Below are 17,524 nucleotides of genomic sequence, written 5' to 3'. Positions count from 1 at the left end.
AATGACCAAAGACAGTAAAGTAAAGTTCCAGTAAAGACATTAATATTGTTACAAAAGATTTCTTTTTCAAATAAACGCTGACCTAAAAAGCATGACCAATTTTCATCCTATTAGATGAGAAAGATTTATTTGAAACAGTCAAACATTTGAGTAAGATGGCAAAATGTAACTTACTGAAATGGAAAGAGTTTCATTGATGTGGTCAAACATCATAGAGCCACAGCAGTGCAGCTGCATCATGAAGTTGTTGAAGTACAGCTTGCACCTCACAGAAAGTGATCTGACAAAACAACACACAATTCAAAACACATACAAAAACTATTGTGTTCAAACCTGCAGACATACAGGACAGAATTCCAAACATAACACTGTTAAGTCACAGTTGCAGCTGAAGTTACCGTCGCAGTGATTTGTATCGGTCCTGACGGTCAATCATGATGTTGTCGAGGCGATCGATAAACTTCCTGAGATCCCTCAGTTGGCTGGATTTGCTTTTGTAATTACTGTGAGCTTCTGCGTACTCTCTGAAAAAAAAAAAAAAAAAAAAAAAAAAAAATGTCAATAATTTATTACAGATCTGATAGAATTTTTTTTTAATCCAATTGAAAAAAAAAAAAACATGCTTCACATACAGTATATTCTTTTAAAAGCTGACATGATTTATTTCCATTATATGTTACCATAACCACAGTTTTAAAATAAAATACTAATAAAAAAGATTAAAAAACTAAAGTATGAATAAAAATTATTTTCTGCGTAAATGGGACAAAAATGTCTTAAAGAGGACCTATTATGCTTTTTTTCCATGTTCAACTTTCTTTAGTGTGTAAAGTTGCTGTTTGAGCATAAAAAAGTTCTGTGAAGTTACACAAGGCCCCTCCAGCGGGAGTTATTCTCTATATCAGTGTCACCTCCTTTGTAGTCTTGAGGTTTCTTCCAGGATTGAACACAACACAATATTCCTCATTTAAAGGTGCCCTAGATTCAAAAATTGAATTTACCTCAGCATAGTTGAATAACAAGAGTTCAGTACATAGAAATGACATACAGTGAGTCTCAAACTCCATTGTTTCCTCCTTCTTATATAAATCTCATTTGTTTAAAAGACCTCCGAAGAACAGGCGAATCTCAACATAACACCAACTGTTATGTAACAGTCGGGGTGTACGCCCCCAATATTTGCATATGCCAGCCCATGTTCGATGCATTACACAAGGGCAGCCAGTATTAACGTCTGGATGTGCACAGCTGAATCATCAGACTAGGTAAGCAAGCAAGGACAATAGCAAAAAATGGCAGATGGAGCAATAATAACTGACATGATTCATGATATCATGATATTTTTAGTGATATTTGTAAACTGTCTTTCTAAATGTTTCGTTAGCATGTTGCTAATGTACTGTTAAATGTAGTTAAAGTTACCATAGTTTATTACTGTATTCACGGAGACGAGAGCCGTCGCTATTTTCATTTTTAAACACTTGCAGTCTGTATAATGCATAAACACAACTTCATTCTTTATAAATCTCTCCAACAGTGTAGCATTAGCCGTTAGCCACGGAGCATAGCCTCAAACTCATTCAGAATCAATGTAAAGATCAAAATAAACACTGTACTTACGCGATTAGACATGCTGCATGACGAACACTTTGCAAAGATCCATTTTGAGGGTTATATTAGCTGTTTGAACTTTTTTTATGTTGTTTAAGGCAAGTGCAAGCTCTTGGGGCGTGGAGCACGAGAATTAAAGGGCCACACACCCTGAATCGGCTCATTTCTAATTATGCCCCAAAATAGGCAGTTAAAAAAATGAATAAAAAAAATCTATGGGGTATTTTGAGCTGAAACTTCACAGACACATTCAGGGGACACCTTAGACTTATATTACATCTTTTAAAAAAACGTTCTAGGGCACCTTTAAATAATTCCCATCAAGGCATACGCAAAACAAAGAGGCGAGGCCTGGTTGAGTTAGTTAGTAGTGCGTTGAAACTCACAGTTATGGTAAGGGGCGTGACATTTCCCAAACACGCTCAAAGAGGTTGACCAATCACAACACTCTGGTCCATCTGACCAATCAGAGCTCATTGTGTTTTCAGAAGGAGGGGCTTCATAGAGAGCGGAACTAAACCGGGTAGCGTTTCCCAATAGCATTGTAAGCCTAAGTTGATCGTAGCTCCATTGGTGGCAAATGGTTCTACGATCAACTTAGGCTTACGATGCTTTTGGGAAACACAGCCCAGAGCATTTCTGACAGATTAGGAAGAGAGGTGTTGCAACAATATAAAATATTTGAAAATGAATGTGTTTTTTTAACATTCAAGCATGAAAACCAATTCTAGTAGAGCCGAAAAACAAAATCAAAACTTTGAAAAAGGGCATAATAGGTCCCCTATAATTTATATTGAACCCAGAACATCCTTTAACCGCTGCCTTGCACACCGGATAACTTGTTCCTTGTCACCGTGGCTGCTCTCTTGCGTAGAGATTTTTTGTCGCAGGCGTGTGATCTCAACATCAATACTCCTGGCACTCTGATCAGCCTGCTGTCGCACAGGACAGATCTCTTTGGCTTTGGCTTCACAATCCTACACAACAAACAATTTCCAGACAATTAACTAGTCCAATATGTCACTGTACTGCTCACTGGATGAACAATATGCATATTTTCTAATGGCACAGAATTTTAAATATTATATTATATTATATGACAGAAAATAGGAGTGAATACCTGCATTTCGTCCTCTCTGAGTGACAGATCATCTCTCATGGCCTGAATATTGGCCTGATGATCCTCGAGTTTCTTCTCAAAGACCTTCAAGGCTTGTTCGAGTTTACTGCACGCTGTCTCTGCCTTCACTTGCTCCTCCTATTCAAGACAAGTACATCTTTCATTAACCACTTTATTTTTTACTTTTAGCACAAAACGCTTTAATGCAAGGGGTTTTAATGCTTTAGCGATACCACCAATAGTAAAATATAAAATCAATTCTTCAATCAAGTCTTTAGTGTTGCGATGTCTCACACCTTCAGTTGTTCTGTCTCATCTGAGAGCTGCTCCATTTTATTTTTCACATCTTTATATTTCTGATTAATATTCATGAGCACTCTTTCATGATTCTTTAATTCATCTTGAGCCTCTTTTACATTTCTCCTCTCTGATTCGATCTTCTGCTCATTCTCTTGTGCATCTTCTTCCTGTACATTTGACAAATCACATATTATTCTGTGTCATAAAATGATAAACATCTTTTGGTCAGTCTGGTAAAATTCATAGACATCTCACCAAGGAGCTGATGTCCTCAGCCTGTGCCTCTTCAATGTTCTCAAGTTCTATTATAGAAGCTTTAACCTTATTTATACTTTCCTAAAAAAGGAAAAATAAAGCTTAAATTAAAGCCAGCATCAATTATGCAGATACGTTTGGACACGGAATAACAACAGGAGTGAACGTTGATTGCGCAGTTCAGTACCTGATTTTTTTTGCAGGCCATGACGACACTACGTAACTTCTCCTCCATGAACTGAATGTCCTCCTTCACAGAGCTCAAGTGAAGCTGGAACCGTGAAAGCTGAGCCTGAGTGTTTTCCAGCTCTGACTCCACTAGACTGTGAATCAAGGGAGAAGAACAAATATATTCCAGCATCATTTGCTTCAGATAATGACTTACAGATTTGAGATGGTAAACGAAAAATTGCAGCTTCAAACCCCACAAGGGTTTGCATGAACTATCACATGTTCCATGAGCAAAACAAAAACAAAAACACAGTCCCAGTCCTTGTATTGTAAGTTATTTAGCATAAAATTGTCAGCAAATAGGTAGAATTAGAGACAAATGACTTGATCAAAGATTATTATATTTGTGAAGAATGCACTTGCCGTATTTCTGCTTCTGGGTCACCACCAAGATATTTGACCAGTACTTCCTTGTCAGGGGTATAAGACCGATTGGTGTACACTTGATCACCATCTGCAGTGAAGACTTCACGGCAATTCCTTGGTGGTCTCGAACCCTGCATGACTTTCCTTGCACAAGCATGGTCCTGTTTGGAAAAAAACAACTGGTCTCACAACAAGTAAAAAATAATAATAATAATGATAACATTTTATGTATAATATCTGGCGTGCCGTACGTGCCCCGTCCCGTTGTAGCCTAACCGCCAGTAACCACCAATAAGCTCCCCGTTTTGTTACTTTTGATAAGAAACAAAGTGTCATCTTTCAAATTCTGTCCATTTTATCATGAAATTCAAACAAAAAATGCAGTTTTTATACATTTTAATTTGAGATCATCTCTTTCTCTTTAATAATACTTACAGAATAAACATGAATGAACATCTGAAGGTATGTTGAAAGGTACAGTACATCTTACTGAAACGTATCATATCTCATGTAATTACTGAATCAGTGTTTCAACGGCAGAAAGATGTCAATAAAACAGCTTGTAAACACCGTCCACAGCTTGTTAGTTCGCCAGAGAAATGAACTCTTTCGCTAAATATATGCACTATATTAGCCTATATATTCATTATATTTTACTTAACTTGTTAGTGATGTCTTGATTAATTAATGTTTAAATAAATCTGCCATGAAAATAACAGCCATTGTGTAAATGATTATATTTCAACAACGATTTGGAGTAAAAACATAATTTTATAATTAGATTTAGAAGTTAATGCAAAAACTGGCTTATGTGCAGTTTACAAGTTTGCATACAATTTATTATTTGAGTGCTGATTATTATATCTAAAAATAAATATCGACTGAATTTAGGCTAATATTTGAGCTCTGTTGTTAACCTTTATTATAATAGTAATGTACTAGTAAGGGCTCCCTATATAGTTTACAGCATTAGCAAAGACAATTTTATTTATCCTTAAGAAACATTTAATTATAATTGAATTCATTTAACATAGACACAATTTGTTCAGTAAACTATATATATATATATATATAATTTTTTTTTTTTTTTTATATTTTTTTTTAAAATTTATTTACTACCAGTCAAAAGTTAGGAAACATTACTATTTTTAATGTTTTTGAACAAAGTCTCTTATGCTCATTAAGGCTGCATTTATTTCATAATAAATACAGAAAAAACAATAATATTGTGAAATATTATTACAATTTAAAATTATGGTTTTCTGTTTCAATATACTTTAAAATATAATTTATTTCTGTGATGCAAAGCTGAATTGTCAGCATCAATGTTTTCAACATTGATAATAACTGATAATATAAAGCTTTTATAATTAATATAATATATATATATTATAAGCCTAAATTCAATATTATAATTAATATTATAATATTATAATATGTTCATCATATAAAGCGATTGTGTCTGTTGGACTAAACCGCTCAATTCATATGGATTAGTTTCATGATCTCTTTATTAACTTTTTGAAGTATTAAAGTTTCAATTGTGTAGCTTTCAATGGAGGGACAGAAAGCTCTTAGATTTTATCAAAATATCTTAATTTGCGTTCCAAAGATGAACGAAAGTCTTATGGGTTTGAAACAACATGAGGGCGAGTAATTATGACAGAATTATCATTTTTGAGTGAACTAACCCTTCAAACTGTAATAATATTTCATAATATTACTGTTTTTACTGTATTTTTGATTAAATAAATGCAGCCATGGTTAGCATAAGAGACTATTATATATAATTATTATTATTATAAAACTGCAATGAAAAAATGCTTGATATTGCTAATAAACATTTGTAGTCAACTTACTTTGATAATCAGAATGTTCTCAATGCCCCTCATGTCAATGAGACAGTTTGTTATCACTGGGTTCTCGATATTGAGGCAGTCCAGCACTGATGGAAACTCAGGATGATGGACTCCACTGACAAGAAAACATAGAAACAAGATCTCGGTCATGATTACCGTACCTACACAAGCTTCTATTTCTGGATACAAATATTTCTTACCGGCCATGAAGGTTATAAACACGGTCTGTGAATGGGCACACCATTATCTGAGGCCTACTGCCTTTTGGGAAATATACTGACATCAGTTCTTGCAGGACTTTTTCATCCCTGTAATTGTCACAGCAAAAGGTTTTGATGAAACTTCGTAAGCAACTCTCCACAGCCACTGCTAAACTGGGATCCTTTAAGCTGATGCAGGCACCTAGAGAAGAAAATGACCATTTCATTACTGGTAAATTCAACAACAAAGGTGAATGATGACTTGTTTTGTGTTTGTAAAGATTTAAGTGAATTATCTGAATATACAGAGTGCCTGTCACCTATTGGTCCCACAGGCTTCTTGATGAATCGCCCCTGAGCGAAGGCTTTGTCGATGGACTCCAACAATTCTGGCATGTTATCACCAAACCGTCTCAGTCTGTTGGATCTGCTGGCCATCAGCTGCTTTTTTCTCTTCAGTTTGAATTCCAGAGAAACCTGGATATTTTTTTCCTCCATGCTAAAAAATAAAGAAAAACTCCAATACTGTGATACATCAAAATACTGCAAGAAACAAAGATTAAGGTAAAAGTGGTTCTGTCTTAAAAGGGTCACACATTTTTGCACAACAAACGCAAACATTTCATAATTTGACAGACTTTCTTCTGGAAGTACAGAACATGTTGTTTTTGCAACTTAGAATGTCTTCATAATACAAAATATTGTTTAAATCACAAAAGATGATGCCTTTTTTTACATTTTAGATACATTTCAAGACTTTGTCGAAGCCGTGCTGTAGCTGTTCATGTGACGCTTTAAAGCCATAGTGTTTATGGCAAAGCAGGTTTGAATATGCCGTGTTCGTGTCTTCCTCTTCACTGTCCAGTCAATTAAAGGCACAAGTCCCATAAATAATAAAGTTGCCAGACTTTACCTCAGTTTATCATATTCCTCTCTTCCTTTATGCAGAGCTTGTTGTTTGTCCTTAATCTCTTGATTCAGAGCATTGGACTCTGTCTCAAGCTTTTCCAGCTGCTTTTTGAAGGCAGATATTTTTTTTAGATGCTGTGCGTGCTCAGTCTCATGACTTCTTCTGCCACTGCTAAAAACGTGACATTTACAGCGTTGTCAAATTAGTTTATTACTTTAACTACATGTTTATTTTAATCCTCTAAATACTGTAGAACAAATGTCAACTAAGGGCGTTTTCAGACCTGTAGATCGTTTGCTTTATTCCAAAACAGGGATTCATTTGTTACAATGTAGCTTTTTTATTACGGTTCGGTTCACTTTCAAAAGGCAACATTTCAAAGTGTACCAAAATGTGTTTTATGCAAGTCACATGTGAGTATAACTGTCCTCTTATTGGTCAGTTTCCTCTGCAGAATCCATCAAGATCACAAGTTCACTCCGCAAGCTTATTGTGGCTCTATTTGTAGCTGTTGTGACACCCGCAAACACTTATACAAATTTAGCCGTTGTTCCTGCTCCAAATTATATATATATATATATATATATACACATACATACACACATATATATATATATATATATATATATATATATATATATATATATATATATATATATATATATATATATATATATATACATATATATATTTAATTATATTTAAAATTATGAATTTGATTATGATTCCGCTTAGTCTGTTGGTCCATTGGGTCGGATTGCTCTCTCACCTCAACCTTCAATCAGGCAAAGACCACCTCGTTCAGTTGATCTCAGAGCAACTGTTTTGGTACGGATCTGAGCGCAATTGCCGTGTTCATATATATGCCAAATGAAACCAAACTAAGGGAGAAAACTAAGGTTCCGAAACAAATGATCCAAACGAGCCAGGTGTGAAAACGCCCTAAGAAATGGTAGCAGTTTGCAAAAATTCTTCTCAAAAAATTTTATTAGAAAATACAGCATGACATTAAACAATTTATTGACATTAACAGCCTAAAATTAGAGGTGTTCCCTCAACAAATGGACTCACCCATGACTTATTTTGTGAATTCTCTCCTGAAGAAGGCATTGCTCCTTTTCTAATTGTTTCAATTTATTCTCAGCGCGGAAGTAAACCACCTGAAAAACTGGCAATCTAAAAACCTATACAAACTCTTTAGAAATCAACAAGGACCCTGTATAAAAGAAGCAGCTAACTTAAAGTAATATTTCACCCATGTAATGTACCATTTAATCATCTACTATACATCTGGGGCCGTATTCACAAAACATCTTAAGGCTAAAAGTAGCTCCTAACTTGCCAATTTAGGAGAAACTCTTAAAAATAATGGGCGTGTCAGTCCTAATTTTAGGAGTCCTAAATTTTTGCTCTAAGAGTATTTCACAAAGCATTTTAGCGCTAAAACTAGCTCCTAAATCTGTGAAACATTAAGAGTAGTCAAGAGGACTCCTAAATCACTAAGACCAAATCACAAACAACTCTAATTCACCTAAAGACACTGTACACCATTGAGGCAATAGCGATAGAGCCTTGGGTGCTGAACTTTTTCTTCATAAATGTAATACATTGATTTATAGATTTGAATCTACGATGAGACGCCAAAAATAGGCCTAAATCTTTAACAAATAAATACAAATTGTCAGATTACCATTGGCAGTGGTTTTCATGACCTCACATTTACAAATGATTGAATAGAGTAAATATATATATAATTTGTCGCTTGAATTCTGCATTCCCTTGAGATGAAGACATCCAAGAGGTGGACAATTAACTGTATATACTAGTTTAATTAGTGACACTTAGCCTACATTTTAAAACCTTTATGGCAACAGTATGGCAACATTTTATTTTGACTTTGGCAACATTTTTATAAAAAAATATTTATTTGAATAATGCAACATTTGTATTTTAAAAGTTTTATTTTAATTTGGAATCATGACACCTCATTCTACAATATTTCTATGATTAAATCGCTGACTCCTCCCCCATCAGCCAATCACTGTGTGTATACTCCATAGCAACGAGGTCAACCCCGCCCTTACTCTTAGCTTAAGACTTCAGTCTATTCCTTAGTAAAAGTTGGTCTCAGCAGCTTTGTGAATAGGTTTTAAGAGAAAACTCTTAGCTAAGAACTTTTACTGCTATTTAGGAGAACTCTTAGTGGTAAGAGAAAATGTTTTGTGAATACGGCCCCTGGTCTTTTCAAGACTTTCTTCCTTGAGATGGTTCACATTGCTCTTTTCCATACAGAAAGAAAACTAATGACTGGAGCTGACAAACTACCTGCATAAAAGTAGCCCATACATGTTTTGAGCTATATTTTATGTCTTTTGCCATTCATCACAAGGATTTTTTTTTGTTATTATAATTTAACTATGTTCCTAAGGTTTCTTAAAGGGATAGTTCTCCCAAAAATGAAAATTCTGTCATCACTGACTCACCCTCAAGTTGTTCCAAACCTAAATGTAAATTTCTGCTGTACACAAAGGATATTTGGAAGAATGTTTGTAACTAAGCAGATCTCGCCCCCATTGACTATCAAAAAAAAAAAAAAAAAATACTATGGCAGTCAAAGGGGGGCAAAATCTGCTTGGTTACAAACATTCTTCCAGATATCTTCCTTTGTGTACAGCAGAACAACGAAATTTACACAGGTTTGGAACAACTTGAGGGTGAGTAAATGATGACAGAATTTTCATTTTTGGGTGAACTATCCCTTTAAAAAAAAAATGCTCCGAACAAACATACAAATATACAACCCTCCAACGCGAACCATGACGGCATTAAAATAAACCATCCACTTATTTACGATGCTGGGATACTTCTGAAGTCTGTACAGAGACGCAAAGGATTAGTTTAATCTGGACGTGTCCATTTGTCGACAGACTCAAGTGTGTGGAGTATGACAGAAACTGAACACATCCAGTGTAGAAAGCGTCAGTGATTATAATGGGTTCTATTTGCATTTGACATGACGCAACTGTCAGACACAAGGCTAATGTCAGCAGTTATGCGACTGAATTCCAGTAGGCGGGGCCTATGGTGCGATGATGTATAATGATTCATCAATGTCTTGCTCTGGAGGCGGTTGTATGCAAACTATTTGCTTGTGTGATGTCACAAATTCCACAAAATCCAAGGAGTTGTTTTTGGAGCTTACAGTAATTAAATAAATGTTTTGTTTATAATGAGGAGGATGTTTTAAGCAATGCAGGGTGTTTAAACAGACCACTTAAATGTCAAAATACCTCTTTGTCAAAGAGCTCTTAAAGGGATAGTTCACCCAAAAATGAAAATTTGATGTTTATCTGCTTACCCCCATGGCATCCAAGATGTAGGTGACTTTATTTCTTCAGTAGAACACAAATGATGATTTTTAACTCCAACTGTTGTAGTCTGTCAGTCATATAATGCATGTCAGTGGTAACAAAATCTATGAGAGTCAAAAAAACACGCACAGACAAATCCAAATTAAACCCTGCGGCTCGTGACGACACATTGATGTCCTAAGACACAAAACAATCAGTATGTGCGAAAAACCGAACAGTATTTATATAATTTTTACCTCTAATACACCACTATGTCCAACTGCCTTGAGCGTGTGCACGGCATCCGGTGCGCGAGGTGTGTACACGCTCTGGCATAGTTTACACAAGCACCTGTGTAAACAATGAGTGCGTATACGTCACTCATTGTTTACACAGTGCACAAACATTGTAGATACGACGGCTAATCAAAATGGTACTTACTTGCGCTTATTCAGATTGTTCAAACCGACTTAAAACTAAAAGATTACGTTCTCTCGCGAGAACTCATTCGGGAGTGGTGACTTTCCACGTATTCCCAAATTTTGAGCCTGCTCGCCTGAAGTTATGGTTGATTGCTCTTCGGCTGGATATCAACACAACCATTAACGTACTAGAGTTGTTGAGGGTCTGCAGTGATCATTTTTCCCCTGATGGTTTTACATTCCCAGGAGAGGATCACATACAACTTAAACCATCAGCTGTGCCTATGGTTTTTTCACATCCAACTGAGGTATGTGAACAAGATCTTTGTATGTGTCCTTTTTATTTGTAAAGCTGCCCTTACGAAAAGTAACAAAATAAAATGAAGTTTTGATATAATAAAACCATGTTTTTAAGTGGTTTACTTCCATTTGTATAACAACTGTGTACTACAGGCACCATGTTTAAATTACGGCAGAGCGTGTACACACCACACGCACCGGATGCTGTGCGCGCGCTCAAGGCAGTTGGACATAGTGGTGTATTAGAGGTAAAAAATGATATAAATACTGTTCGGTTTCTCGCACAAACCGATCGTTTCGTGTCTTAGGACATCAATGTGTCGTCACGAGCCGCAGGGTTTAATTTGGATTTGTCTGTGCATGTTTTTTTTTTACTCTTATAGACGAAGTTCCCATTGACGTGCATTATAAGACTGACAGACTGCAACGACTGGAGTTAAAAATCATCATTTGTGTTCTACTGAAAAAACAAAGTCACCTACATCTTGGATGCCCTGGGGGTAAGCAGATAAACATCAAATTTTCATTTTTGGGTGAACTATCCCTTTAAATGTCAAAAGATTAAGGCAAATTTGATTTCTCATGTCATGACCCCTAATGAAGTTATTATTCACTGAAAAGTAATATGAACCTCAGATTTTTTGTCCTTTATGTAGCTTGACAGCCCCTTGTCACTTTATGCTTTCACTGCATGGGAAAGAAAAGCACAGGTGCTCTTCAAAACATCTCCTTTTATGTTCCACAGAAAAATGCCAAAAGGGAGAATTTTAATTTTGGGGTGAAATATTCCTTTAAGAATAACAAAATACTACTAACAGGCTTTTCTTTTCAAAAACTCAATTTCTGGCTATTGGAAGCAGCAATAACTAACAGAAATAGAAAATTAAGACATCTCACCTCCTGATTTTTCTGTGCTTTTGTTTTGTCTTTAATTTCCTCCTTCATTTTACGGCTCTCCTCTGCCAAACGTTCCTGCTCTTCTCTAAGCATGCAAAGCTTCATCTGGATGTCCTGTGCTCTCTTCTCAGCAGCGGAAACTTTGTTCTTAAAAGCAATAAGACTTTTACCATTATTTTTTCTTTTTTCAAATGACTACAAATGTTTGGGGTTGGTAAGATTTGTTAATATTTCTGAAAGAAGTCTTTTATGATCACCAAGACTGCATTTGTGTGTGTACAAAAAAAACCATGATGATATTATTACAATTTAAAAACTGTGATGCTTGAATTTTCAGCATCTTTACTCCAGTCTTCAGTGTCACATGATCCTTCAGAAATCATTTTAATATGCTTATTTGCTGCTCAACAAACATTTCTTAAAAATATTATCAATGGTGAAATCAGATGTGCTGATTCATATCTTTGAGGAAACCATGACAGATTTTTTTTCTTGATCAATAGAAATATATTTGAAATAGAAATATTTTGTAACATTATATATGTTTTTACTGTCACTTTTGATTAATTTAATGCATCCTTGCTGAATAAAGGTACTAAAAAACTAATGACCCCAAACTTTTGAAGGGTAGTGTGTCTCTGTGTGTGTGTGTGTGTGTGTGTGTGTGTGTGTGTGTTGTTGTACAAATTGTAACAACCATAAATTAACAAACCTTTTATTAGAGACAGTTCTTTAGTTATTAAAAATCCAAATCAATACAACTGATCACACAAACCTGACAGAGCTGCAGTTTTTCTTCATTTTTACAATCAGACTCTTCTTTTTCAATTTGTTCCTTCAGTTGTTCAACTTGCCTCTCCTTCTCTCTCACCTATAACCAACAAAGAGACACTGTTTAACAGAGACTCTCTAACACAAGCAACTTTTCACACTTCTGTAAGACACACTAAAATAACGCACCAAACACCACGCCATCTTCTTTTTCAGGTCCTCCAGAGTCTGTCTCATATCATCGAGCGACGACAGGCGTTCATATCTTTCTTTCTTTTGCAAGAACAACTGCCTGAGATCTTTGAGACACTAAAAATAAAGAGATGACCAATGTGTGATGTTACCACAGTAGTGACTGTCAGTGCAAAACATGCATTGTGGGAGGATAAGTGTGAGAAACACTAATAGTGATACTTGACTAATGAATAAAAAAGTATGTGTAAAGCCTCACCTCCTCTTGTCTTTCCACCTGGTCACGTGTCAAGGCTTTAGTCTGCTTGATGTGAATGTAGTCTCTTTTCATTTGCTCCAGAAGAGTTGCTTTCATGAAAAACTTAAGGGAAAAAAGATGTTAAATAGATGTTAATAGAGTGAACGTAGTTAGCCGTATATCACTGCTTTAACTACTGGTGAAATATATGAAAAATAAATCACCTTGTACTTGTCTGCTTCACTTTTTGAATGCAGGAACTGTTTGCTCATTTCTTGATTAAGGACTGACACAGGATTGTCAACCTGTAATATGAAATTAATCCAGAAACAGAAATAAATCTATTACAGATGTGTGCTCTCTGTAAAGGGGTCCTGGATTGACATATCTCTTTTTTGTAAACTTTAGTTAATGTGTAATGTTGCTGCTTCAGCATAAACAACATCTGCATAGTTACAACGCTCAAAGTTCAATGTAAAGGGAGATATTTCCTTCTACATAAATCATTTTTGAGGACTACAACAAACGGCTGGTAGGGACTACAACGAGCTTCTTCCCAAACCCCAAAATTTACATAAACCCTGCCCCCGGGAACACACAACAAAGGGAGCGAGGCCATGTTGAGCTGCTTTAGAGAAGAGGAAGAGTTGTTGTAGTATTGTGTTGTTATCATGCTGTCATTTTACGCCGGACTGCTTCACAAACGAGGGTCAATTCAATGCTGGATTTGCACAAAAGATTAACATGACGGCACATGCTAGTTAATGAGTTGAATCAACTCCACAGTAACTACATAAATTTATCCACTAACCATTCAGAAACATCCAGATTCATTCTAAAAGTTGTAACTTCTTCCTGAGTCTCTCCGTCAGTGTCCGACTCCAGTTTGAACAATGTAAGGCTTTTTTGGCTGCGTGAGATTCTTCAGCTTTGTTGATGTGCAAATTTGAGCAACTGAAGCGCGAGCTGTTAAAGCCCCGCCCTCTTATGGAAAGGGGGCCGGGAGCAGCAGCTCATTTGCATTTAAAGGGACACACAAAAACGGCGTGTTTTTGCTCACTCCCAAATAGGGGCAATTTTGACAAGCTATAATAAAAAATCTGTGAGCTATTTTGAGCTGAAACTTCACAGACACTTTTTGGGGACACCAGAGACTTATATTACATCTTGTGAAAAGGGGCATTATAGGTCCTCTTTAAAGGTGGGGTAAGCGATATTTCAAAAACGCTGTTTGGAAGTTAGTTGGACCGACACACCAACAAACAACAACAAAAACGTGTAGCCAATCAGCATTAGTGGGCGTATGATAGTTGAGGAGAGAGAATGAACAGGAGGGAGATTTGAAGAAAGACTGCAGAAAGAGAAATGAGACACAATACAAAAGAGAAAAGCTCAGAAGAATATCACTGGAATGAAGGTATATGACTGGGCAAGAGCTTTAGGATCCACGTTAATATTAGACAAGGCTTTTTAGCTCTGGAGGGAGCTAAGCAGGAAGGCCTGAAAACAGAAGCGGAGGCTGCTTTGATTCCGCTTCACTTGTGAGTAACACTGGGTTTGAGTGTCATTGATTGTCTGGAGCTGCTGTGCTGTTGGCGACTAACAATAAAGTCTTGTTTGTATTTACTCTTTTGTACTGTACGTTCATTTTTTTTGTGCTTCCTTGTCGTTCGTTCATCATCTGCACTTTATTTTTCATGAAGCATTATTTTGTTGCACATCTGCTGTGATAAACAGACATCCACTCTCGCATTGCCAGAGGCCAGCTAGTGAGAGTTGTGCAGGTAAACCTATCTCAAGAGGCGCACTGACGACCGTTAGAGAATGCAGTGTTTAGTGTCATTGTTAGTGCACTCGCCTGGCAAGCCGGCGAGCAGGGTTCGACACAGACTAGTTAGAGAAATGGGTGTGTTTGTTTGGGTTTATTTCAAATATAAACCATGTCCAACAGCGTTTTTGAAATATCGCTTACCCCACCTTTAAACAACAAACTGATTAATATAACTAGTTTTTTAACTACATTGACTGGTGCTGACCCATGCCAAAATGTCACCAAAAAATAATTACTTAAAAATAGGTGAACATGAAATCTTTTAAAAAAAACTTGCACTATATGTGAGCTAATTTTTGCACAAAACGTACCTGGATGCCAAAATGGTCCAGTATAGCAGTTAACTCCTCCTTCTTTGTGGAAATGACATGCCCTAAAAATAGAGCAAATCTCAATGTATGTGTGAACAGACAGGAAGTCCTGTTTCTGATATTATCTGTAGACAGAAGACATGCTATTACCCATTTTATTCTTGATTTTACAAGTCCTGCAACCATCACTTGAGATCCGATGCTCAATGCAGATACTGTCTCCATAAATGTCACCTTTATAAGGGTCATTTCCTCTGTTTTTTAATTTCACTTTAATGTCTGCAGAACTGTAAACAAAAGGATCAATGCTTACAAAATGATGAAGATATATTATTGCATCTTTCCTTCTAAAATATACTAACCTCTCTCCATATTTCACAAAGCCCTTCAAAGATGTTCCTCTATTGGTTGTGGTTGCTTTTCCACCAAGACCCACTATAAGTGCTGTCAGAATGGCACTTTTCCCAGCTTAGAGTGGCATCACAAAATACATACATTGAGGAAAGAGTGTTTTTTGAGTAACAACACAATTAATACTTTCATGTTTTTGAGACATTTATACCAGTGGTTCTCAACTAGGGGTGGGGGGACAGCGTTCACTCTTAAAAAATAGTCTTAAGTAAGACCTTTGTTCATCTTCGGAACACATTTTATTTATTCATTTTTGATGAAAAATTAATATTATAAAGCGACGAGAATACTTTTTGTGCACCAAAAAAATAAATAAATAAAAACAAAATAGCGACTTTATTTAACAATATCTAGTGATGGGCGATTTCAAAACACTGCTTCATGAAGCTTCGAAGCTTTACAAATCTTTTGTTTCGAATCAGTGATTTGGAGCTCCAAAATCACGTGATTTCAGTAAACGAGGCTTCGTTACGTCATATGTGTTTCGAAATTTCAATAGTTTACATGACTTTGGTAGTTTGATACGTGCTCTGAACCGCTGATTTGAAATAAAAGATTCGTAAAGCTTCGAAGCTTCATGAAGCAGTGTTTTGAAATGCCCATCACTAGATATTGTTGAATAAAGCGAATAACGTTGAAACACTGTAGTCACATGAACTGTTTTAAATATGTCTTTAGTAGCTTTCTGGGCACTGAAAAAGGAATTGATCTTGCTGGCAATGCCTCACTGAGCATTCGGATTTATAAAATATCTTAATTTGTGTTCTGAAGATGAACGAAGATCTTGCAGGTGTACAACGACATGAGGGTGAGTAATAAATGACATAATTTTCATTTTTGGGTGAACTAACCCTTTTAAATTATTTTAATTTAGTTATATAACAATCTTAATTAAAATGCTAAAAAAAACTAAACAAAATAAATATGCAAAACATTAAACTGAGGTACATATCAACTTAAAATATTTTCTTGGACAAAGTGGGGACTTGGAGTCAAAAAGGTTGAGAACCACTTATTTGTACACTGTCAGTAAAAAGTCTGGACACATCTACCCATCATTTATTGTAAGTATTTTGCACATTTTAAAATAACAGTTAGGTCAAGTCATCATAAATATGAAATAAAACAAATGTAAGCTTTTCCTTCACTATCTGCTTCAATAACAGCCATTAAAAAAAAAGATTTGTAAGGAATCTCATATATAGACACAATTTATTTTAAATGCTTTCAGGTTTCTCCAAATCTTTGACTGGTAGTGCACATTCAAATCATGAATATTTTATAAATTTGAATTCAAAAAATTCTGATGGATCTTACTCCCATTGTTCCCAACAATGAAGTTGACATTTGGTCCAAATTTGAAAGGTCCAAGCAAATGGTGGCTCATAAAGTTCCTTAAAGTGATACTTTCTATCACACCAATATCTCCGGCACCCTGAAACAGCACAAAAAAAATGCAGTGGTGTAAAGTATTTGAGTAAATGTAATCAGTTACTGTATTTAACTTTGGCTATTTTGTAGTTTTACTGAGTATCAAAGATATTAGCAACTTTCAATCTTTACTTGACTACATTTTTGAATAAGTACTCTTTACTCCAATACATTTGTGATGAATAATGCAATTGATCATTACATATTGCACTGCACATAATTTTTTCTGCAGCATTTTATTGCTGGTACAAAAGAAGAGATATCACCATCTACAGGGCAGTGAAGGTACTATATCTTTTGCGTTTTTGCCCCTACCCAAATTTGTCAACAAGAATGCAAGTGCATTAGCAGGTAGTTGTGAATCACTGGTGTTTTTTTATATTAGATGAGGACATGACTACTTCTGGTAATGAAGCCGAAACCAGTTCCAGTGAAAGCAAGCTTTGACTATTTAATTTTACTCAACATTATTTTATTTATCTAATATAATAAAAAGGGACCTTTCTGAAGGATATTGG

At 35.7% G+C, this 17,524-nt stretch overlaps 1 protein-coding gene across 2 annotated transcripts in view; it reads right to left on the bottom strand.

Moving 5' to 3' along the window:
- smc6 (structural maintenance of chromosomes 6) overlaps positions 1 to 17,524 on the bottom strand; it is a 24,696-nt gene that overhangs the window by 4,992 nt on the left and 2,180 nt on the right. For both annotated transcript variants that reach the window (XM_048190470.1, XM_048190471.1), the window contains exons 4-25: positions 16,893 to 17,010; positions 15,527 to 15,632; positions 15,315 to 15,451; positions 15,165 to 15,226; positions 13,247 to 13,327; positions 13,044 to 13,145; positions 12,782 to 12,901; positions 12,597 to 12,692; positions 11,822 to 11,968; positions 7,924 to 8,012; positions 6,856 to 7,023; positions 6,263 to 6,441; positions 5,943 to 6,144; positions 5,743 to 5,857; positions 3,881 to 4,044; positions 3,474 to 3,609; positions 3,287 to 3,367; positions 3,028 to 3,198; positions 2,732 to 2,869; positions 2,443 to 2,588; positions 399 to 524; positions 175 to 280 (exon numbers count right to left, since the gene is read on the bottom strand). In XM_048190470.1, coding sequence (XP_048046427.1) covers positions 175 to 280; positions 399 to 524; positions 2,443 to 2,588; positions 2,732 to 2,869; positions 3,028 to 3,198; positions 3,287 to 3,367; positions 3,474 to 3,609; positions 3,881 to 4,044; positions 5,743 to 5,857; positions 5,943 to 6,144; positions 6,263 to 6,441; positions 6,856 to 7,023; positions 7,924 to 8,012; positions 11,822 to 11,968; positions 12,597 to 12,692; positions 12,782 to 12,901; positions 13,044 to 13,145; positions 13,247 to 13,327; positions 15,165 to 15,226; positions 15,315 to 15,451; positions 15,527 to 15,632; positions 16,893 to 17,010 — 2,790 coding nt within the window. The remainder of the gene's footprint in view (positions 1 to 174; positions 281 to 398; positions 525 to 2,442; positions 2,589 to 2,731; positions 2,870 to 3,027; positions 3,199 to 3,286; positions 3,368 to 3,473; positions 3,610 to 3,880; positions 4,045 to 5,742; positions 5,858 to 5,942; positions 6,145 to 6,262; positions 6,442 to 6,855; positions 7,024 to 7,923; positions 8,013 to 11,821; positions 11,969 to 12,596; positions 12,693 to 12,781; positions 12,902 to 13,043; positions 13,146 to 13,246; positions 13,328 to 15,164; positions 15,227 to 15,314; positions 15,452 to 15,526; positions 15,633 to 16,892; positions 17,011 to 17,524) is intronic.

The sequence above is a fragment of the Megalobrama amblycephala genome, linkage group LG5 (genome assembly GCF_018812025.1).
Source record: "Megalobrama amblycephala isolate DHTTF-2021 linkage group LG5, ASM1881202v1, whole genome shotgun sequence".
NCBI lineage: Eukaryota > Metazoa > Chordata > Actinopteri > Cypriniformes > Xenocyprididae > Megalobrama > Megalobrama amblycephala.
This window is presented reverse-complemented; position numbering and strand designations above follow the sequence as displayed.